The sequence below is a fragment of the Crocuta crocuta genome, unplaced genomic scaffold (genome assembly GCF_008692635.1).
Source record: "Crocuta crocuta isolate KB4526 unplaced genomic scaffold, BGI_CrCroc_1.0 scaffold122, whole genome shotgun sequence".
Lineage (NCBI taxonomy): Eukaryota > Metazoa > Chordata > Mammalia > Carnivora > Hyaenidae > Crocuta > Crocuta crocuta.
In genome coordinates, this window is record NW_027528839.1 from 642,910 (window position 1) to 661,118 (window position 18,209).

The following is an 18,209-nucleotide window of genomic DNA, read 5'->3' on the forward strand; positions in this document are numbered from 1 at the left end:
AGCCTCTCTCGCCCCCCCACCCCCACCCCGCCCCGCATCAGACAGTGGTCCACTCTCAGCTATCCTCAGTTACCTGCAACCAATCTTCTAGGTCATTATTCCATGCTGTTGTGGTGTTTCCTGGGTTGGAATGCCTGCCCCACGCCTTATCCACCCCACCAACACCTACCCAAGAATTGCCTGCTCTTTTAGGCCATCTCAGACCTTTCCCTCTATGTCCCCCCACCCCCATCCAGGTTAGCTCCAGAGCTTTTTTCAGTTTCACTGTGGCCTCAACGTATTAGTCACCACACCCTCCACACCATTGTGCTTCCTTGAACACAGTCTGCTGGGTGGTGAGCTGCTTGAGGTCTCAAGCTATGTGTTATTTGTTTCAGAGACCCCAGTACCTAATGAATGGGCAAATGAATGAATTTGTATTTTCCCCTGACCTTCCTTAGGGCCAGAAAATGTCTTATTCATCTTTGTGGCCCCAGCCCATCACCCTCCACAGAGTGGCCTCACAATAAATGTCTGTTGTTGAATGAATGAATTGAGTTGTTCACACTCATACTTTAACATACCAACCCACGACACTGTAATACTCACTTGATTCTTTTTAAACGGCCTAGAAAAATGAAATGTATTTTAAATATTTGTGAGGAGAATCCAACTTTGTCCCTAATTTTCAGTCCTCAAATCTTCAATAATAATGCCTTGTCCGAGTGCTTTATGTCTTTCAGAGGATGAAGCTACTTGTAGACCAGTCCGCCGAGGATCTTAGCCACACACCACAGGCACCCCACATGCTGCACAGATATATTCCTCCCCTTTCCATTTCCCTCCCAGGGCAGCAGGAATGGGTCAGGGCGTAGGTGTACACACATGTAGTAACAAGTCAATAGGCCATCAAATAACAGGAAAGGGCTCTAATTCATAGCCATTTTCCGTTTGCCCCTGTGACCCATCTCCCCCATATTATAACATTCTATGAACCTGCCTCATGACTCTGATATCAGTGTGAGTGAAGAAGGGAAAGTTGTACCTGTACTACTGTATGCAGGGGTCCCAAGGTCACTGCCTAGTCTGTGGCTCATGCCCTCCTGCCTGAAGTCTTTCTGAACCTACCAGCTGGAGCCGAGCCTGGACTCAATGTCCACCCAGAATGGGGATGAGACCAGAGACTCCCTCTCTGTTTTATGGAAGGAATAACTGTGACCTCTCTTATTCCCCCACCTCTTTTCCCCTTCTTTGCTGCCCCAGGTACTGCCACCATTTCCTTACCTCTCTCTGTTTCTCTCTCCTCTTAGGCCAGGAGGGACATGAGTAACCCCACACTGGCCAGAAACAAGCAGCTGTGCTCCACATGTCAAGAAATAAAAATGGTAGGTCAGTGGGATGACAGAGATGGGCATGGGCATCCCAGGGCACAGCAATACCCCTTCCCCACCAGGGCCCAGTGGTGAGAAACCATGCTTTTTGCAGGGAAGGCCTTGATAAGGGCTGCAATTAAGTACTCACTGGCCCTGGGAGCACCATTATCTGACACAGTATGATAAATCCTCCCCATTTGCAGCAAACCAAAAGATAAATTAAGGTAGATGAGTCAGAGGGAGACAGATGAGATGAGTCACTTTACCTTGAGACCCTAAGGTAACCTCACAACTATAGAGGTTCAGGAGATTATGGGACTTCTTCCCCCTTAATATTTCCCCAACACAACACAACACACACGCAGACAATACAATCTGCCTCTACCAATTCAGTCATAAAATAAGTGGCTTAATCTTTGGGTCTATTGATTCAACCAGCACCTCAGGATAAAGGCTAAGAAGAGATTCTATAGTACTTTCTAGCTAGTGGGAGGAGTCTGTCACTGGGGGTGCAGAATGGTGGGGAATGAGGGAGTATTAAGAAAAGAAAGAGGAGAGGCGCCCAGCTGGCTCAGTGGATTAAGCATCTGACTCTTGATTTCGGCTCAGGTCATGATCTCACAGTTTATGAGTTCTAGCCCTGAGTCAGGCTACGCACTGACAGTGCAGATCCTGCTTGGGATTCTCCTTCTCCCTCTCTCTCGGCCCCTTCCCCCTCTCAAAATAAACAAGTAAACTTTTAAAAAATTTAATTAAAAAGAAAAGAAAGAGGACAGCATGGGAAGATGGAGGACACAAGGACCAAGGCCTACCATCTGTCAGAGTCGCTGCAGAAAGAAGCCCTTGTCTGCAGGGATGCCATACAGGTCAGAGTTAGGACTTGGGTCAGTTTAAGGATTAGGGTTAGGGCCAATCCGGCTTGGGCCAAAGGTTAATTTAGCTAAATGGAGAGGTTCAGGGTAGGAGTTGAGGAAGGGTCTTTACAATTCTGATATCCTATGATTCTCCTTTGAGTCTGGGCCGATGTATAATAAGAAGAAGGGCAAGAAGTGGAAGAAAAACAAGAGACACGTGAGAGCCTCCTTCGATGAAGTAGTGGTGAAAGTGCTTTGACTAATAGGACATGAAAGAGACCGGCAGTTTTGTGAAACTTTTGTGTGAGATTTGGAAATGGGACTGAGCTACCAACAAAAGTGTCTCTGATTGTTACAATCTATGTTCACGTTCTAGTTCATAAAGATCACAGTGTTCAGTGTTGGCGTTGACTGGCATCTGGGAAACTGGGATTGGGATTTCTTCTGGTCTTATTCCTGGAATCACCGTGTCCACATTTAGAATGCACTGACCCCGGGCCCAAGCTGGCCTTGGCCAGCTGGCTCACTTGGGACTTCAGCAGCTGTTTTCTTTCTCAAGACCTCTTCTCTGACCTTTGCCCTTGTCCAGACCTGACTGGATAGAACCACTGTGGTTTTACTGTTTGCTGCAGATGCCCAGAAGAAGGACCTCAAACAAGAAAGTGAGAACCAGTGCACACACGCCCAGTGAGAAACTATAGTAAGTTCGAACATGAACATGAAATACCCTTGCTTCACTATGTACAATAATGCCTTAACCTCCTCCTGGGGTCAGGCGTATCTGCTGGAGTCACTGAGACCCCCCCACCCTCCTTTCTCAGCAGGGGATTAGACATAGATGCTGGAGAAGATAAAGACTCCTAGAAATAGAAGGAACTTCTTCAACCTGATAAATTGTGTCTCTGGAAAACCCACAGCTAACATCATACTCCATGAAGAAAGACCGGGTATTTTCCCCTTAGATGAGGAACAAGATCAGGATGTCCACTCTTGCTGCTTCTGTTTAACAGGGTACTGTATGTTCTAGTTAGGGTGATTAAGACAAGAAAAAGAAATAAAAGGCAAACAGACTGGAAAGGAAGACATAAAACTGTATTTGCAAACAAAACAAAACAAAAAACTGTATTTGCAGATGACATAATCTTATATTCAGAAAGTCCTAAGGGACCCACAGGAAACAAATAAAGCTATTACATGGGTATAGCAGAGTTACAGGATACAAGATCAAAAAACAAAAATCAGTTCTATTTCTATATACTAGCAATGACCAATTCAAAAATGAAATTAAGAAAGCAATTCCATTTACAATAAGAGCATCACAAAATTAAAATACTTACGAATAAATGTAACAAAAATAAATGCAAGACTTGTACATCAGAAGCTATAAAACATCACATAGAGAAATTAAAGAAGATCTAAACAAATGGTGGGGGGGAACATGATTACGGCTTGGAGTGCTTGGCATTATTAAGCTGGCAATACTCCCAAATTGGTCTACACATTCAGTACAATCCTCAAAATCTTGTAAGAGGTTGTTTTTTTTTAAGAAACTGACAAGCAGATCTTAAAATTTATATGGAAATGCAATAGATGCAGTATACCCAAGACACTCTTGAAAAAGAACAAAGTTACAGGACTCGCACTTCCTGATTTCAAAACTTGCTATAAAGCTACAATAATCAAGATTTTGTGGTACTGACCTAAGGATAAACATATGGATCAGGGGAACAGAATTGAGAGTCCAGAAATAGAACCTTACATTTGTGAACAGTTAAAAAAAAATTAACAGGAGAAAACCAAAAGTAATTACATACATCTGGGATCTGCATAAGAATTAGAATAAGAGAGGGGCACCTGGGTGGCTCAGTTGTTTAAGTGTCCTACTTCGCCTCAGATCATGATCTCACAGTTCGTGGGTTTGAGCCCCACATCAGGCTCTGTGCTGACAGCTCGGAGCCTGTAGCCTGCTTCAGATTCTGTGTCTCCCTCTCTCTCTGCCCCTTCCTTGCTTATACTCTGTCTCTCTTTCTCAAAAATAAAATAAAACTTTTTAAAAAAAGAATTAGAATAAGAGGTCCTGAACAGCTAATTTTTAACAAAGGTGTCAAGACAATTTAAGGAGGAGAGAATAGTTTTTTCAGTAAATGGCACCTAGACAGCTCTATATCCACATGCAAAAAAGTGAAGTTGTGTCCCTCCCTCACATCATATACACAAAAGAGCTACAAATGAATCAAACACCTAATTGTAAGAGCTAGAACATAAAACTCCTAGAGGAAAACAAGTGTAAATCTTCATGACCTTGAATAAGGCAATGGTTTCTTAGATATGTCAACGAAAGCACAACCAACCACAACAAAAATACATAAATTCAACTTCCCGAAAATTAAAAACCTTTTTGCTGCAAAGAACACCACCAAGGACATGAAAAGACAACCCACAGAATGGGAGAGCATGTTTGCAAATCATCTATCTAGTAAGGGACCAGAATCCAAAATATTAAAAAAAAAAAAAAACTCACCCCATTTACAACTCCACAATAAAAACAAACATCCTGATTTTAAATTGGGCAAAAAACTTCAAAAAACATTTCTCCAAAGAAGATACATAAATGGTCAATAAACCTGTGAAAAGGTGCCTAACATCATCAGCCTTTAGGGAAATGCAATCAAACCCATAATGAGATATTATTTTTTAAATTATTTATTTATTTTAATGTTTTATTTATTTTCGAGAGAGACATAGAGACAGCATGAGCAGGGGAGGGTCAGAGAGAGAGAGGGAGACACAGAATCCAAAGACAGCCTCCAGGCTCTGAGCTAGCTGTCAGCACAGAGCCCGACACGGGGCTCAAACCCACGAACCACGAGATCATGACCTGAGCTGAAGCTGGACACTCAACTGACTGAGCCACGCAGGCACCCCTATTTATTTTTGAGAAAGAGAGAGAGAGCAGGGGAGGGGGAAAGAGAGAGGGAGACACAGAATCTGAAGCGGGCTCCAGGCTCTGAGCTGTCAGCACAGAGCCCAATGCAGGGCTCCAATGCATGAACTTCGAAGTCATGAACTGAGCCAAAGTCGGATGCTTAACCTACTGAGCCACCCAGGTGCCTCCTAATGAGATATTATCTTACATGCACAAGAACAACCATAATAAAAAAGTGGACGACAGTAAATGTTGATGAGGATGTGGAAAAACTAGGACCCCCATACATGGCTGGTGGGAATGTAAAACAATGCAGCTGCTTTAGGAAACAGCTTGGCAATTCCTCAAACTGCAGAGCCAACAATGTATGACCCAATGGTATGAACAATTGTATGTCCCAACAATTCCATCCTAGATGTATACGCAAGAGAACTGAAAACGTATGTCCATACACAAACTTGTACAAGAATGTTGATAGCAGCGTTATTCATAACAGTGAAAATACCTCAAAGGTCTATCAACTGATAAATGCATAAACAAAATGTGATTCAATCCGTATAATGGCATATTATTCAGCCACAGAAGGAAAGCACTTCTATATGCTACAACCAGGATAAACCTTGAAACCATTTTGTTATGTAAAAGACACCAGACAGTAAACAGCACATATTGTATTGATTTCATTTATATGAAATGTCCGAAAAAGGCAAATCTAGAGAACTAGAAAATGGGTAGTGGTTGCCAGGGATATGAATGAAGAAATGAAGAGTGAGTGCTAATGAGGACAGAGTTTCTTCCTGAGCTGGTGAAAATCTTCTGGAAGTAGATAGTGGCAATTGTTGTGCAACTTTGTGACACTACTAAAAACCACTGAGTTGGACGCTGAGATGGTGAATCATATGGTGTCTAAATTTATGAAAAGATTAACACTAGAAAAATATTTAAAACAATAAAAGCATCAAGTGGATGAATACCAAAAACAGAAAAATCCTAAATAGGACCTGGCATGTATAAACTACTCCTATTCCTGCATGAGTACCCACACCAGGAGCTCAACTGTTTAGTGTGGAAGTAATACCCACTGAATGTTAGGGTTGTGAGTCACCAGGGGTATCTGCCTAACCTTTATGTAAACTGTCTCTTACTACATCTCTGCTCCAAACAACTCATATTCCCCTTAAAATGTCTATTTTGTAGTCCTTCTGTTATCTGCATTGTTCTCTAATACACACTTTCAAGCCCTTTCAAAGTAGGATGTCAAGCAGGACATACTGTAGGGAGTTAGAGGCATTCTCTAACATATGTAAATTAACTGGTTCCAAAAGTCTATTTATGTAATTCAATTCATTGCAACAAATATGTATTAATTGCCTACCATGGGCCAGGTGCTTAGGTAATAAATAGCTCAGCTATGAAGGAAAAATAAGTAAATAAAAGAATAAGACATAAGCCAATAGGTAAGCAAATAATGATAATAAAATGATGAATAGAAATAGAAATGGACCTGGTGGGAAAGTCAATGCTTTCAAGACTGAATAGGAAGGAGTTGACCACATGACACACTTCTTCTCAGGGACAAACATGCGATCTTTGGTAGCTTTGTTCTGGGGGAGTCCCTGTAGCCCACTCATGCATACAACAGTACTAGCTGGATTTAGGGGCTTTTGAAAAGGATCATGCTAATCAGGAGAAGGTAGAGATTTTCCTTCATATTTCTTTGGAACAGAGCCAACTTCGGAAGAAACTTGTGAAAAAGCAGTGTGTCTCCCTCATTCTCATCCCTTCTCTGTATCTAGAAACCTCTTCTCAGGTTCTCACCAAAGTCTTTGCTGTCCTCCCTACTCCCAGATGCTCCTGTTACTGGATCATTCTTTACTCCCCCTCCCCTCACTTTCCCTCAGCTAATGAGTTACAACAATCTTCTTAAATACTGTAGGTGCTTGGCATTTCATTAACTTAATATTAAGATTTTTCTCTATTTTCAAGCACCTCTGAAGGTCCTTAATTTGCAGTTTTGTTGTGTCATAAATTTATTTGTTTTTAACTTTGAGAGAGAAAGAGAGAGACAGGTCATGAGTGGGGGAAAGGCAGAGAGAGAGAGGGAAACAGAATCCAAAGCAGGCTCCAGGCTCTGAGCTGTCAGCACAGAGCTCGATGTGGGACTCGAACTCACAGACCTTGAGATCATGATCATCCAAAGTCGGATGCTTAACCATTTAACCAACTGAGCCACCCAGGTGCCCCCGGGTCATAAGTTTAAATTGCAAGTCACTCAATGAGTAGCCCAGCTGAACACCTGCACCAGCATTTTGTTATTATCTTTTCACTGTCATGGCTACAATATCTTTTGAGAAATAATGGGAAATATGATTATTAGAGAAAGCCTGAGCCCCAAAAGAAAACCAATATCTAGTGCTAGTAACAAACCTGAAAAAGTTCAAGAAAATAATGTCTTAATCACGAATACCATAACTGTATAATTTGTTTTAGTCCTATATGAAGGGCACACTTAAAACTTCCAAGTGTGTTTCAAAGGGGGTTCATTCATTCACTAAATTGTTCAACAAATATTTCTTAAACAGACACTGTGTTAGAACCTGGAAATACAATATTAGAGACATGGTCTCTGCCCTGGGGAGGCTGAAAGTCTATAAAGGAAACCAGACATCAAGCAAGGAAATACAATAAAAACCTTAGGAGTATTCTGATAGAGGAAGCCTAGGGAACAGTGAGAACCGAAGGCAGACCACCTAACAGTGGTCTGGGAGTCGCTGGTGTATGTGAGGAGCTGACAGGTGATCTGAGACCTGAAGAATATTGGAGGTGAGCTCCATAAAGAGAATTGGAGGATTCATCAATCTTGAGGTTTCTAATTTTAAAATCTGATAACCTGGGAAGAGCACAGACCCTATGAATTGTGGGCAGGTGACCCCTCTGGTTCATTCATGTCACAAAAGAATATATGAATGATTCTAACACTAGATACAACTTGAATTTGCTAAGGTGGTGCATTATTTATTTAAATTGGGTTACAGTTTTGGGCAATGCTCTAAATGAGACTTTCTTTCAGGTACAACCAAGAACTCTGATGATTCCTCATAATCTGAAACTATCCTTTGAGAATTTTATGAGTCATAGGTAAGTCTAAGATTTCATTCAAGACATTATTTTAATTCTGATTACATCAGTTTGGGGGCAAAGAACAGTGGTTTGAGAAACACAGGAAGTAGAATGTTCAGGGAATCCTTAGTGAATGGGCCTGTTGACTGGTTTCATTTCCTGGTTAAACAAGATAGTTAGACCAAAAAAGTTGTTTTCATCCTTTTGCTTGAGCAGCTACTGAAATTATGGTAGAAGGTAGAATCCGCCTTTCCACTTCCCCAAGAACAGTACAAGGGGGAGATGGGAGATTCCTCTGGTAACTCAGGCAGAAGTGAGCACACATTCTACATGCAGATGACTTCTGTAAGTGAGAAGGTATGGGAGATTGTGCATAATCTGTTCTCAGTCCAGGACATTCTCTGCTACTTTTTACTAACTAAAATTCCTGTCATCCATTTGTATGGTGATCATTGGCTGCTTTCTTAACAAGCTCAAGTGCATAAAAAATAAAATCCATTCAGACTTTTGATGAGTTGGATTTCAGGGTAGTTTTCTTCTTCTTCTCCCTCTTCTCCTTCTCCTTCTCCTTCTCCTTCTCCTTCTCCTTCTTCTTCTTCTTCTTCTTCTTCTGTATTTAGCTATCAGAAAGGGAAGAAGGACTCAATTTTTGCTTCATTAAAAAACTCAAACTACAGACTCACCCTGGATAAGGCATCAGTATAGGTAGATTTGTGTACAGTCACAGTCAGACTTGATGCGACCAATCAAAAAAGTTATATGTGATCTAATGACAGCCTTCAACTTTTTTAGCCCATACAAAGGCAATAATATGGAAAAACAAATGTGTGGGGTTTTTTTGTAATTTTATGTTGGACAGCAGTAGATGCTATGATTCCTTTAATGAAATTTGCTCCAAGCTGAGATGTAGATTCTGAGGCATGGGGACCATGTCCTGAGTGGCTGGTCCCAAGAGATAGCATCTGGGAGGACATGGGTAGTGTATTTGAACCTGACAGGATCCAGCACTAATAACATTGACCTACATTGACTCTATACTTTTAAAAGGCTCCTTTCAGACCATAATAAAAGTAATTTGGCTAAATATTCTTTATCGACTTTAAATGGAAAACTGAACTATCTAAAGTCTGGGACTTCTCAGCATAAGTTTCACTCTCCTATGAAAGAATTTAAAAAATTTTTTAAATATTTATTTATTTTTGAGAGACAAAACATGAGCAGGGGAGGGTCAGAGAGACAGAAGACACAGAATCCAAAGCAGGCTCCAGGCTATGAGCTATCAGCACAGAGTCCAATGTAAGGCTCAAGCCCACAAACCATGAGACCATGACCTGAGCCAAGATCAGATTCTCAACCGACTAAGCCACTCAGGTGCCCCAAGAACTATTGAAATTTGTTGCCCTAGTTTATTTATCTTGCAAGTTTGGTATTTTAAGTAAAGTCCCAAATTCATGAATCATTAGCTGATTTTAAACAAGATCTCATTCCTATTGAGCTAGACTAAAGGTTGAACTAACCCTAAAATCATGTCAACACTAACCTGAAGTATCATTACGTTGGCCATTTTTTTTCCAATGTAATGAAGGAAAACAGACCCCTTCTGTTTGAGATTTATGTAGTGTGACTATAAAGTAAGGTCCTGGTTCTGTTTGTAGCTTATTAAATTGGTCCTCATGGTTTTTGAGTCTCAGGTAGAATTGTACTTACTGAAATAATAGTTTTTTAAAAGTGACTTTAGGGTGCCTGGGTGGCTCAGTTGTTAAGCATCTGACTTTGGCTCAGGCCAGGATCACACAGTTCATGAGTTTGAGTTTCACATGGGGTGAGCTTGATCCCTGCTTTGGGTGAGCTCTGCTTCTCTCTCTCTCTCTCTCTCTCTCTCTTTCTCTCTCTCACACACACACACACACACTCTCTCTCTCTCTCTCAAAAAAGTGACTTAAACTCTACTATTGTAAAAATTAAGGGTTGTGTGTTAAATGGAAGGAACAAAGGAAAGAAGGAAGAGAAGGAGGGAGAAAGAGAGAAGAAATATTAATGGAGGAATATATATTTGTTGAATTATAGTGCAAACAAGCCTTAAATAATTCAGTCTGACAAATACCACTTTTTGGTTTGCTCAATATGGGTGATAGAAGGGATTTTTTTTTCTTAGTCCCACTGAGTCCCCCAATGACAGTTGAGTAAAATAAACTGGCCAGATGGGCCATATTTTTGGTAACAAAGTAAAAATAATCTTGGAAAATCTTTGTAGAAATAGAAACCATGAAATGAATGTAGAGACTTAGATATCCCATTAAAGTTTACAGATCTGTCAGCCTTTAGAAATTAAGCAATCTAATATAGAAATGGTTTGGGCTCATATCTGTTTTGGTCGAGGGTCACGTCCACAGCCTTAGACACNACACACACACACACACACTTTCTCTCTCTCTCTCAAAAAAGTGACTTAAACTCTACTATTGTAAAAATTAAGGGTTGTGTGTTAAATGGAAGGAACAAAGGAAAGAAGGAAGAGAAGGAGGGAGAAAGAAGAAATATTAATGGAGGAATATATATTTGTTGAATTATAGTGCAAACAAGCCTTAAATAATTCAGTCTGACAAATACCACTTTTTGGTTTGCTCAATATGGGTGATAGAAGGGATTTTTTTTTTCTTAGTCCCACTGAGTCCCCCAATGACAGTTGAGTAAAATAAACTGGCCAGATGGGCCATATTTTTGGTAACAAAGTAAAAATAATCTTGGAAAATCTTTGTAGAAATAGAAACCATGAAATGAATGTAGAGACTTAGATATCCCATTAAAGTTTACAGATCTGTCAGCCTTTAGAAATTAAGCAATCTAATATAGAAATGGTTTGGGCTCATATCTGTTTTGGTCGAGGGTCACGTCCACAGCCTTAGACACCAGGAGAAATAGGATGTGGTCAAGACATTTTCTCCAAATCTGAAAGTGAAATAGGTGATGGGGATTAAGGACTGCACTTGTCGTGATGAGCACCAGGTGATTAAAATAAGAACTTAAAATAAATAAATAAATAAATAAATAAATGATTCTTTATAAAAATTTACTTAATCGAAGTTGGATTAACAGCAAAGTATTTCTAAATGGTTTCTGTTTTGCTTTAATAACACTCAAAAGTAGAGAAATGAGTCTAACACAATAATATTGATGTCCGGTAATGACATCTCAACAGGTTTGAGTACTTATAGTGGGTAACATATTACCCCCACAGTAGTAGGATGAAGAGGATAAAACAAGATATTTTTAAGGTAAAAATACATGAAATGAAATGAAATGAAATAAAAAGGTTCTAACCAAAAGATTCTGTTTTGCACTTGAAGGATAGATTATGGGTCTGGAAAAATTGTCACTTTTTTCTGGATGCTGGAGGGTTCTTGATTCCTTCTATTTTTAGACCATACGTGTTCTGACAGTGAATGAAATATTTATTTCAATGAGGTTTTTATCTAAATCCATAAAGCAAGAAGAGCCTGAGATGCAGTGGTCTCTGGTCCAGCCATCTCACCCTGCGGCAAAGTGGTCTGAGCACCAGGTTAACAGGTGCTGGACTCAAGACAGCATCTGTGTTGTAAAATGTATAAAAGTACATTCCTTTCCACCGAGCTCAGTGCCCTACCTAATGTGTTTTCTTGCTTCTTCCAAACAGAATGAGTCTTCCTCCACCAAAAGCCAAGACTGTATCTGAAGATTCCAGTAATGACATCTCAACAGGTTTGAGTTTTTAGAGTACTTGTAGTGGGAAACATACTACCCCTACAGTAGTAGGATGAAAAGTTTAATCCCTAAGATAGGTTCTAAAGTATCTGAACATGTTTCCACTGCCCCCTCTTTCTCTTTTCACATACTGCTTATAGCCTGTTTAGACTGATCCTCAGCCCTCCCTTCACACCAGCCCACCTGCCCCCTCTCCAGGCCTCACTGGCTTTTATCACCGCCACATTCCTTCCCAGGGCCTCTCCGTGACACATGGCCCTGTCTCATTCTTTCTAAAGAGCCCCGTAATCTACTTGCTGAAGAATTTTCATGGAAATGGGGCACAAAGTAGGTAATTCTGTCTCAGACAGTACCAGTTAAGGTGGGAAAGGAACTGCTTGCCCACACACCTGGATGGCCTCACCAAAGCCCTGAACCTTCCACCCCACAGGCTTCCTAAACCGCCTGCCTTCTCCCAGCAGTGGCCCAGTGCTATTCTTATGTTCACTTGCTATTAATAGAAAAAAAGGATAGCATACACACATAAGATGAGCACATTATGTTCTTGGACGTACTCTGGCTCTTGTGCCTACACTCCATCCAAGGACAGAATCTTAGAGGGGGACTTCAGGAGGGTGCTTCTGGAGCTGGCGAGGAGTGGAAGCCTGGTGGACCTGCTGTAGATTGCCACTGTGACACTTCTAAGCTTCCCCGAGGTTATTGTAAAAGCACCAGCCTAGAAGCAAGGAGGCCTGGCCTCCAAGCCTCATCTTGCTGTACAGGGCTGACCAAATTGTTTAACCTATCTGGGCCTCTGTGTTCCCACCTGTAAGACCAGAGAAGCTTTCTGCCTGCCCGCCCCCTCCCCTGAGAGCCAGACACTTCGTCCAAGCAGCCTTTATCTTTGATCAGCCCAGAAAAACTGCTGACACAGCTCTGGCCCCAGTGGTTTACATGGCTTAGACGTGTCCCTGACGAAGCTCTTGCTGCTTGCTGCCCAAGCTGCCACCCACCTGTGCAGCAAGGCCCGTGGACATGCTCCACATGCCAGACAGCTGACTCATCCCAGTGAACATTCCTGCCAGTCACTGCCCAACTCTTCTCATTGATCGCAACTGCAACTTCTAGTATTTTTCTGGATTCAGTTAACCTTTGTATATTATCAGTATACCAAGTATACCATTTACTTGGTGAGACCCAAGTAAACGGAAAGAGCCTATCTCTGTCCATGATGGGGATTTTTTTCTAGATTCAGTTATCTTAACTCTGACTTTGAGTCCAGAACATCTCATGACACAAGCTATTGTCGGTAAACATTGGTGGAGATGCGAATCACCTGACTTGGCCGACCACCTGGCCCAGTGAGGGGACACTGAGCTAGGATTAAAAAGATCTGGGTTCTGGTCTTAGGTCCATCAGTGCCTGTGACCCTGGACCTTTGTTTCTTCTTTATTCCAGTGATGAGACTGAACCGGATCCTAGGTCTGTAGTCTTGTGACATCTCTTAGCTCTCACTCAGCTGGAGCAAGGAGCTTTTCCAGAGAATTCAGGACTCCCAAGTCCCTTACATTCAGTGACTTCCAATAGAAAGATGTTATTTCATGCACTAATTTACTCTCCTTCAAGCAATGTGTCTTTTGGAAAAGTTGAAGATTAAGCAACTTTTTTATAAATAGAATCATGTTTGAAGAAGAGGTCAGGACGATGAGGTTTTTAAGGAACCCTAAATTAAATCATTTCATAAAATGATGGTTCATTCTGACATGCAAGTACTATCACAATTTTTTGTAAGATCACGTGTGTTTGTTTGTTTGAAGACAGAACCGTATTTGTGTCCCTAAAAAGTCTTTTGGAAATCAAATCCTCTTTTCCCTTTGACTCACATTATAACTCCAGACACATTTTATATTCACTTTTTATTTAATTGGCCACAACTTTTAATACGAGTTTTGCTTCTAGGTATTCTTCTCTGACCTCCTTGACAAGATTAGCAGAAGCTTAAAGATGGTTTTATTAAAAGAAATTCTTATGTGAACTTCAAATCTGTTTTATAAGGTTGAACAAAGGTCTTTGGTGACTTTTAGATATTCTGAATTTCTTTAAAAATAGACTCTAAGAAGCCCTTGCTTTTCCTTCTTCTTGCACTGTCCTCCAGAGAGTATTCACTACAGACTGCCCATTATGGGCCCCAGGACAGCTGTCTTCCACGGATTGTTGGCAGATACCTACAAATCTCTGCAGGAGATGGAGCTCTCTCCTTTGCCCAGAAAGGAGCCCGTGGGCAAGAAAATGATGCAGTGAATGGTTGGAGCTCATCCTCTTCCAGACTCGCCAAGAGAAAACAAGTTAACCAAGCCTGTTTCTGACGCTAACGTATTCTCATAATTCCCCCCACCCCCAGTCACCAAAAAGGTGACTCACTTTTGCCTTTGTGGTTGCTAGAATTCTAGCTCTTGCCAGTCTCCTTCTCACTTTTCCTAAAGATAAGTGGTTTAATTTACATGATGATAAAGATTTGCTGATTCAAATGGAACATGTTGAGTGTCATTAATTTTATTTTTTTAAGATTCATCATTGTGCTGTAATAGACAACACTCTTCTGTTTCTAAGATGTGAATTTTCTGTGAAAATTATTTCAGCGCTTCTTCAGAGAAGAGGGCTGGAGATGGCTCCTGGAGGTCCCTCAGGAGTTCAACCTATTGAGAGAGAGAGAAATGGAGGTCACCCTTCTGTCCTTGTCTCTGTCAGTTAAGTGACAAGAGGATACTATGGTGCAATGGGGAAAATGGCAAGTGATTAGTGGTTGCAGCTGTCAAGGACAGGAATGTGCCTTGTCTTGCCCCGCTCACATGATGTCATTTAGCGCCCTGTGTATAATCAGATATTCATCTAATCTTTGCTCAGTCGTATCTAAACCACGTGCTTGTAAGCTGTCATTTCATTACTTTGGTTTGAGAATGTACACCTTCAACTCTGTCCTGATCCATGTGTCAGCAGTGTGAGGGAGACAGAGGAAAACTCTAGGCTTGGAAATATTACATTTATAGGCACAAGTAGTCCATACCCAGTTTCAGGCAGGCTCATATAAAAAAGGTCCCTTCCATTCTTTATGGTGCAGTGGCCTTGTGGAACCCCCAAATCCTGGCTAAATGGACATTGGGCCAACACATGAGAACCAACCTCTGTGCTGGTTGTATTTGAAGAACAGCCTTCAGGAATCTTTAACAAATGGTCTGGTACTTAAACTGACCTCATTTCTTACACACACACACACACACACACACACACACAAAACCCAGCAAAACCAGTGAAACTTGCTCTATTGCCCTATGTTTCTGGTAGGCTAGGATTCTTGGTTTCAGTTCAGTTAGAGTTCAGTAACTCCAGAAGTAATAAGCACTTCCTCTCAGGGCACACACGAATCCTGATTCCACTTTAGATCATTGCCATGGGACAGACAAACCATGGATAAAAATGTTTCTTCTTTTTTGTTTTACAAATTAACATATCTAATAAAAGGATTTGGGGTATCTGTACCCCTGAATTAGGGAGAAATATATGCCTGAAGCATAATTATTTGGAGTTTTTGAGGTAATTTGAATATTACATGCCGAGTCAGAGAGAATGCTTCCTAAGTCTCAAGAAGTCCCTATCTGGAGTACAAGGGTGTTTCCAAAATCTCATCAAGAAGAATAACATTCTAGTGTTTGCCAGTGTTCTAGTGTGGTGACTGAGAACAATAGTCTATATTAGTGGTTCTTAAACTTTTCATTGTAGGAAACTTTTACACTCTTAAAGACCAAGAATCCTAAGTACAGTCCCTGTTTCATACATGCAATTCTTATCTCTAGAAAAATGTATAACTTAATGAGGATGGGAATGATATCTCATGCTAAGAGTATCTTCCCACAGGAGCTACCCAGATGCATACTTGGAAGATATTTACAAGAAAATTCCATTCCTAGGTGGCCAGGCAATATGAGAAAACAGGAGCTGAGTTCCCTGAATTGGGGCAGTGAGGGTACAAAGAGCTTAGGTATTAGGAACTTGTTTCCACTGGAGAAATAACACACTTAGGCACAAATGAAGAGCATGTGGACAGGCCAATATGGAAATAAGCATAAGTTACTCCCCACTAGGAATCCTCAGCAATATCAGCCATAGTATGATATGATATATAATATGGTGCTTCATGGCACCAACCGCCCAGCTCTCTGGACAAGAGCAAAGATGCAATTGTATAACTTTTTCAGGAAAGTTAGTCAGAGGAGAAATCGCCATAGTGACCTTCACAGATATTATCTCTCCCTTGCAAAGTCTTTGGTGAGGCATTTCACTCCCTGGCCAGTAAACTGCAGGATAGTGAAGTTAGGCACTGGCAGATGTTTGCTGTTTTGAGGAATACTTGTTCCTAACCCCCTTGGGATTGGCTTCTACTTGGTCCTGTGTAACAGGAACCATCTTACCGGCCACATGGCCAAAGAGTCAGGAAACCCTTGCTTCCAAGACTCTCACATTGAGAAAATTAGGTCAAGAGTAAGGTGTATATGAAACAAGATTTTGGCTAACATTAGTTGGCTCTCAGGAGTGGAACTGTATGGCTGGAGCACAGAAATTGGCAGGGGAAGGAGATACTTCATGATATTCCTTTATTCTTTGAATAAATAATTTTATTTTTATTTTTAATTTCTTTTTTTAAAGTTTATTGTTTATTTTGAGAGAGAGACAGAAAGCATGAGCTGGGGAGGGGTAGAGAGAGAGAGAGGAAGAAAGAGAATCCCAAGCAGGCTCCACACTGTCTAACCCAACACAGGGCTAGAACTTAAGAGCTGTCACGACCTGAGCTAAAATCAAGAGTCAGACACTTAACCGACTGAGCCACCCAGGTGCCCCTGTTCTTTGAACTTTAAGCCACATGAATGTTTCACTGACTCAAAAACAAAACAAATATGAAACAAGCAAACAAATAAAAACTTCAAAAAGTAACGGGGAGGGAGGCTATACAGCTTTGGAATTATAAAGCTGATAAACTATCAAAGTAGTTATTTGTCTTCGTGAATACGAGCAACACAGTGCTTGAAAACGGCAAATTTCAGGCAAGCATCCAGTGCAAAGATCAATTTTATCTCCGGCCCTTGGAAATTTTGCTATCAAAATGCTAGTACCAGCAGATAGAAACCTTGCTTCAGCTTATGTAGCATTTTGAACTTCTAAAAACACTTTCTCTTGTTTTTCCTCTCTCTTTGCCTCCAATTTACCATTGTTCTCTTACCGTGAAACAAGCGTGATGAACAGCTCACACAATACTCTCCATTTAGCAAATGTAGTCCTTCCCTGGCATCTTTACAAAAAGTCTTCATTTCATTGTAACAAGTGTATCTGGTTCTTTTTTATGAAGCTGCCTATACAGGGCTAGTCCATCTTGCACAAAACCCTTGNGAACTTTAAGCCACATGAATGTTTCACTGACTCAAAAACAAAACAAATATGAAACAAGCAAACAAATAAAAACTTCAAAAAGTAACGGGGAGGGAGGCTATACAGCTTTGGAATTATAAAGCTGATAAACTATCAAAGTAGTTATTTGTCTTCGTGAATACGAGCAACACAGTGCTTGAAAACGGCAAATTTCAGGCAAGCATCCAGTGCAAAGATCAATTTTATCTCCGGCCCTTGGAAATTTTGCTATCAAAATGCTAGTACCAGCAGATAGAAACCTTGAAACCTTGCTTCAGCTTATGTAGCATTTTGAACTTCAAAAGCACTTTCTCTTGTTTTTCCTCTCTCTTTGCCTCCAATTTACCATTGTTCTCTTACCGTGAAACAAGCGTGATGAACAGCTCACACAATACTCTCCATTTAGCAAATGTAGTCCTTCCCTGGCATCTTTACAAAAAGTCTTCATTTCATTGTAACAAGTGTATCTGGTTCTTTTTTATGAAGCTGCCTACACAGGGCTAGTCCATCTTGCACAAAACCCTTGAAATATTTCATGGCACCACCCATGTTTCTTTTCATCTTTTTTAAACTTCTGATCCCACAGCCCGGCCACCCTCTCTGGACCCACCCAGGGCCACTCAAAACAAGGTGCCCAGAGTGGAATCTCAAACTCCAGATACGACCTGGCCAGATGTGGCTGAGGGACTCTCAAGCCCCCTCGGTCTGGGTTATCTGCTTCCAGAAATGCAGACTGACATGAAATCCATTTTCCTTGGCAGCTATGTGACTTCATACTCT

The 18,209-nt window shown here is 41.0% G+C and overlaps 1 protein-coding gene across 1 annotated transcript in view; it reads left to right on the forward strand.

Moving 5' to 3' along the window:
* The window catches only part of CUNH1orf105 (chromosome unknown C1orf105 homolog), a 39,074-nt gene extending 24,569 nt beyond the window's left edge, over positions 1–14,505 (forward strand). Inside the window, exons 4-7 of the mRNA XM_077756011.1 lie at positions 1,290–1,364; positions 8,203–8,270; positions 11,926–11,990; positions 14,128–14,505. Coding sequence (XP_077612137.1) covers positions 1,290–1,364; positions 8,203–8,270; positions 11,926–11,990; positions 14,128–14,273 — 354 coding nt within the window. The 3' untranslated portion in view covers positions 14,274–14,505. The remainder of the gene's footprint in view (positions 1–1,289; positions 1,365–8,202; positions 8,271–11,925; positions 11,991–14,127) is intronic.
* The last annotated feature ends 3,704 nt before the right edge of the window (positions 14,506–18,209 follow it).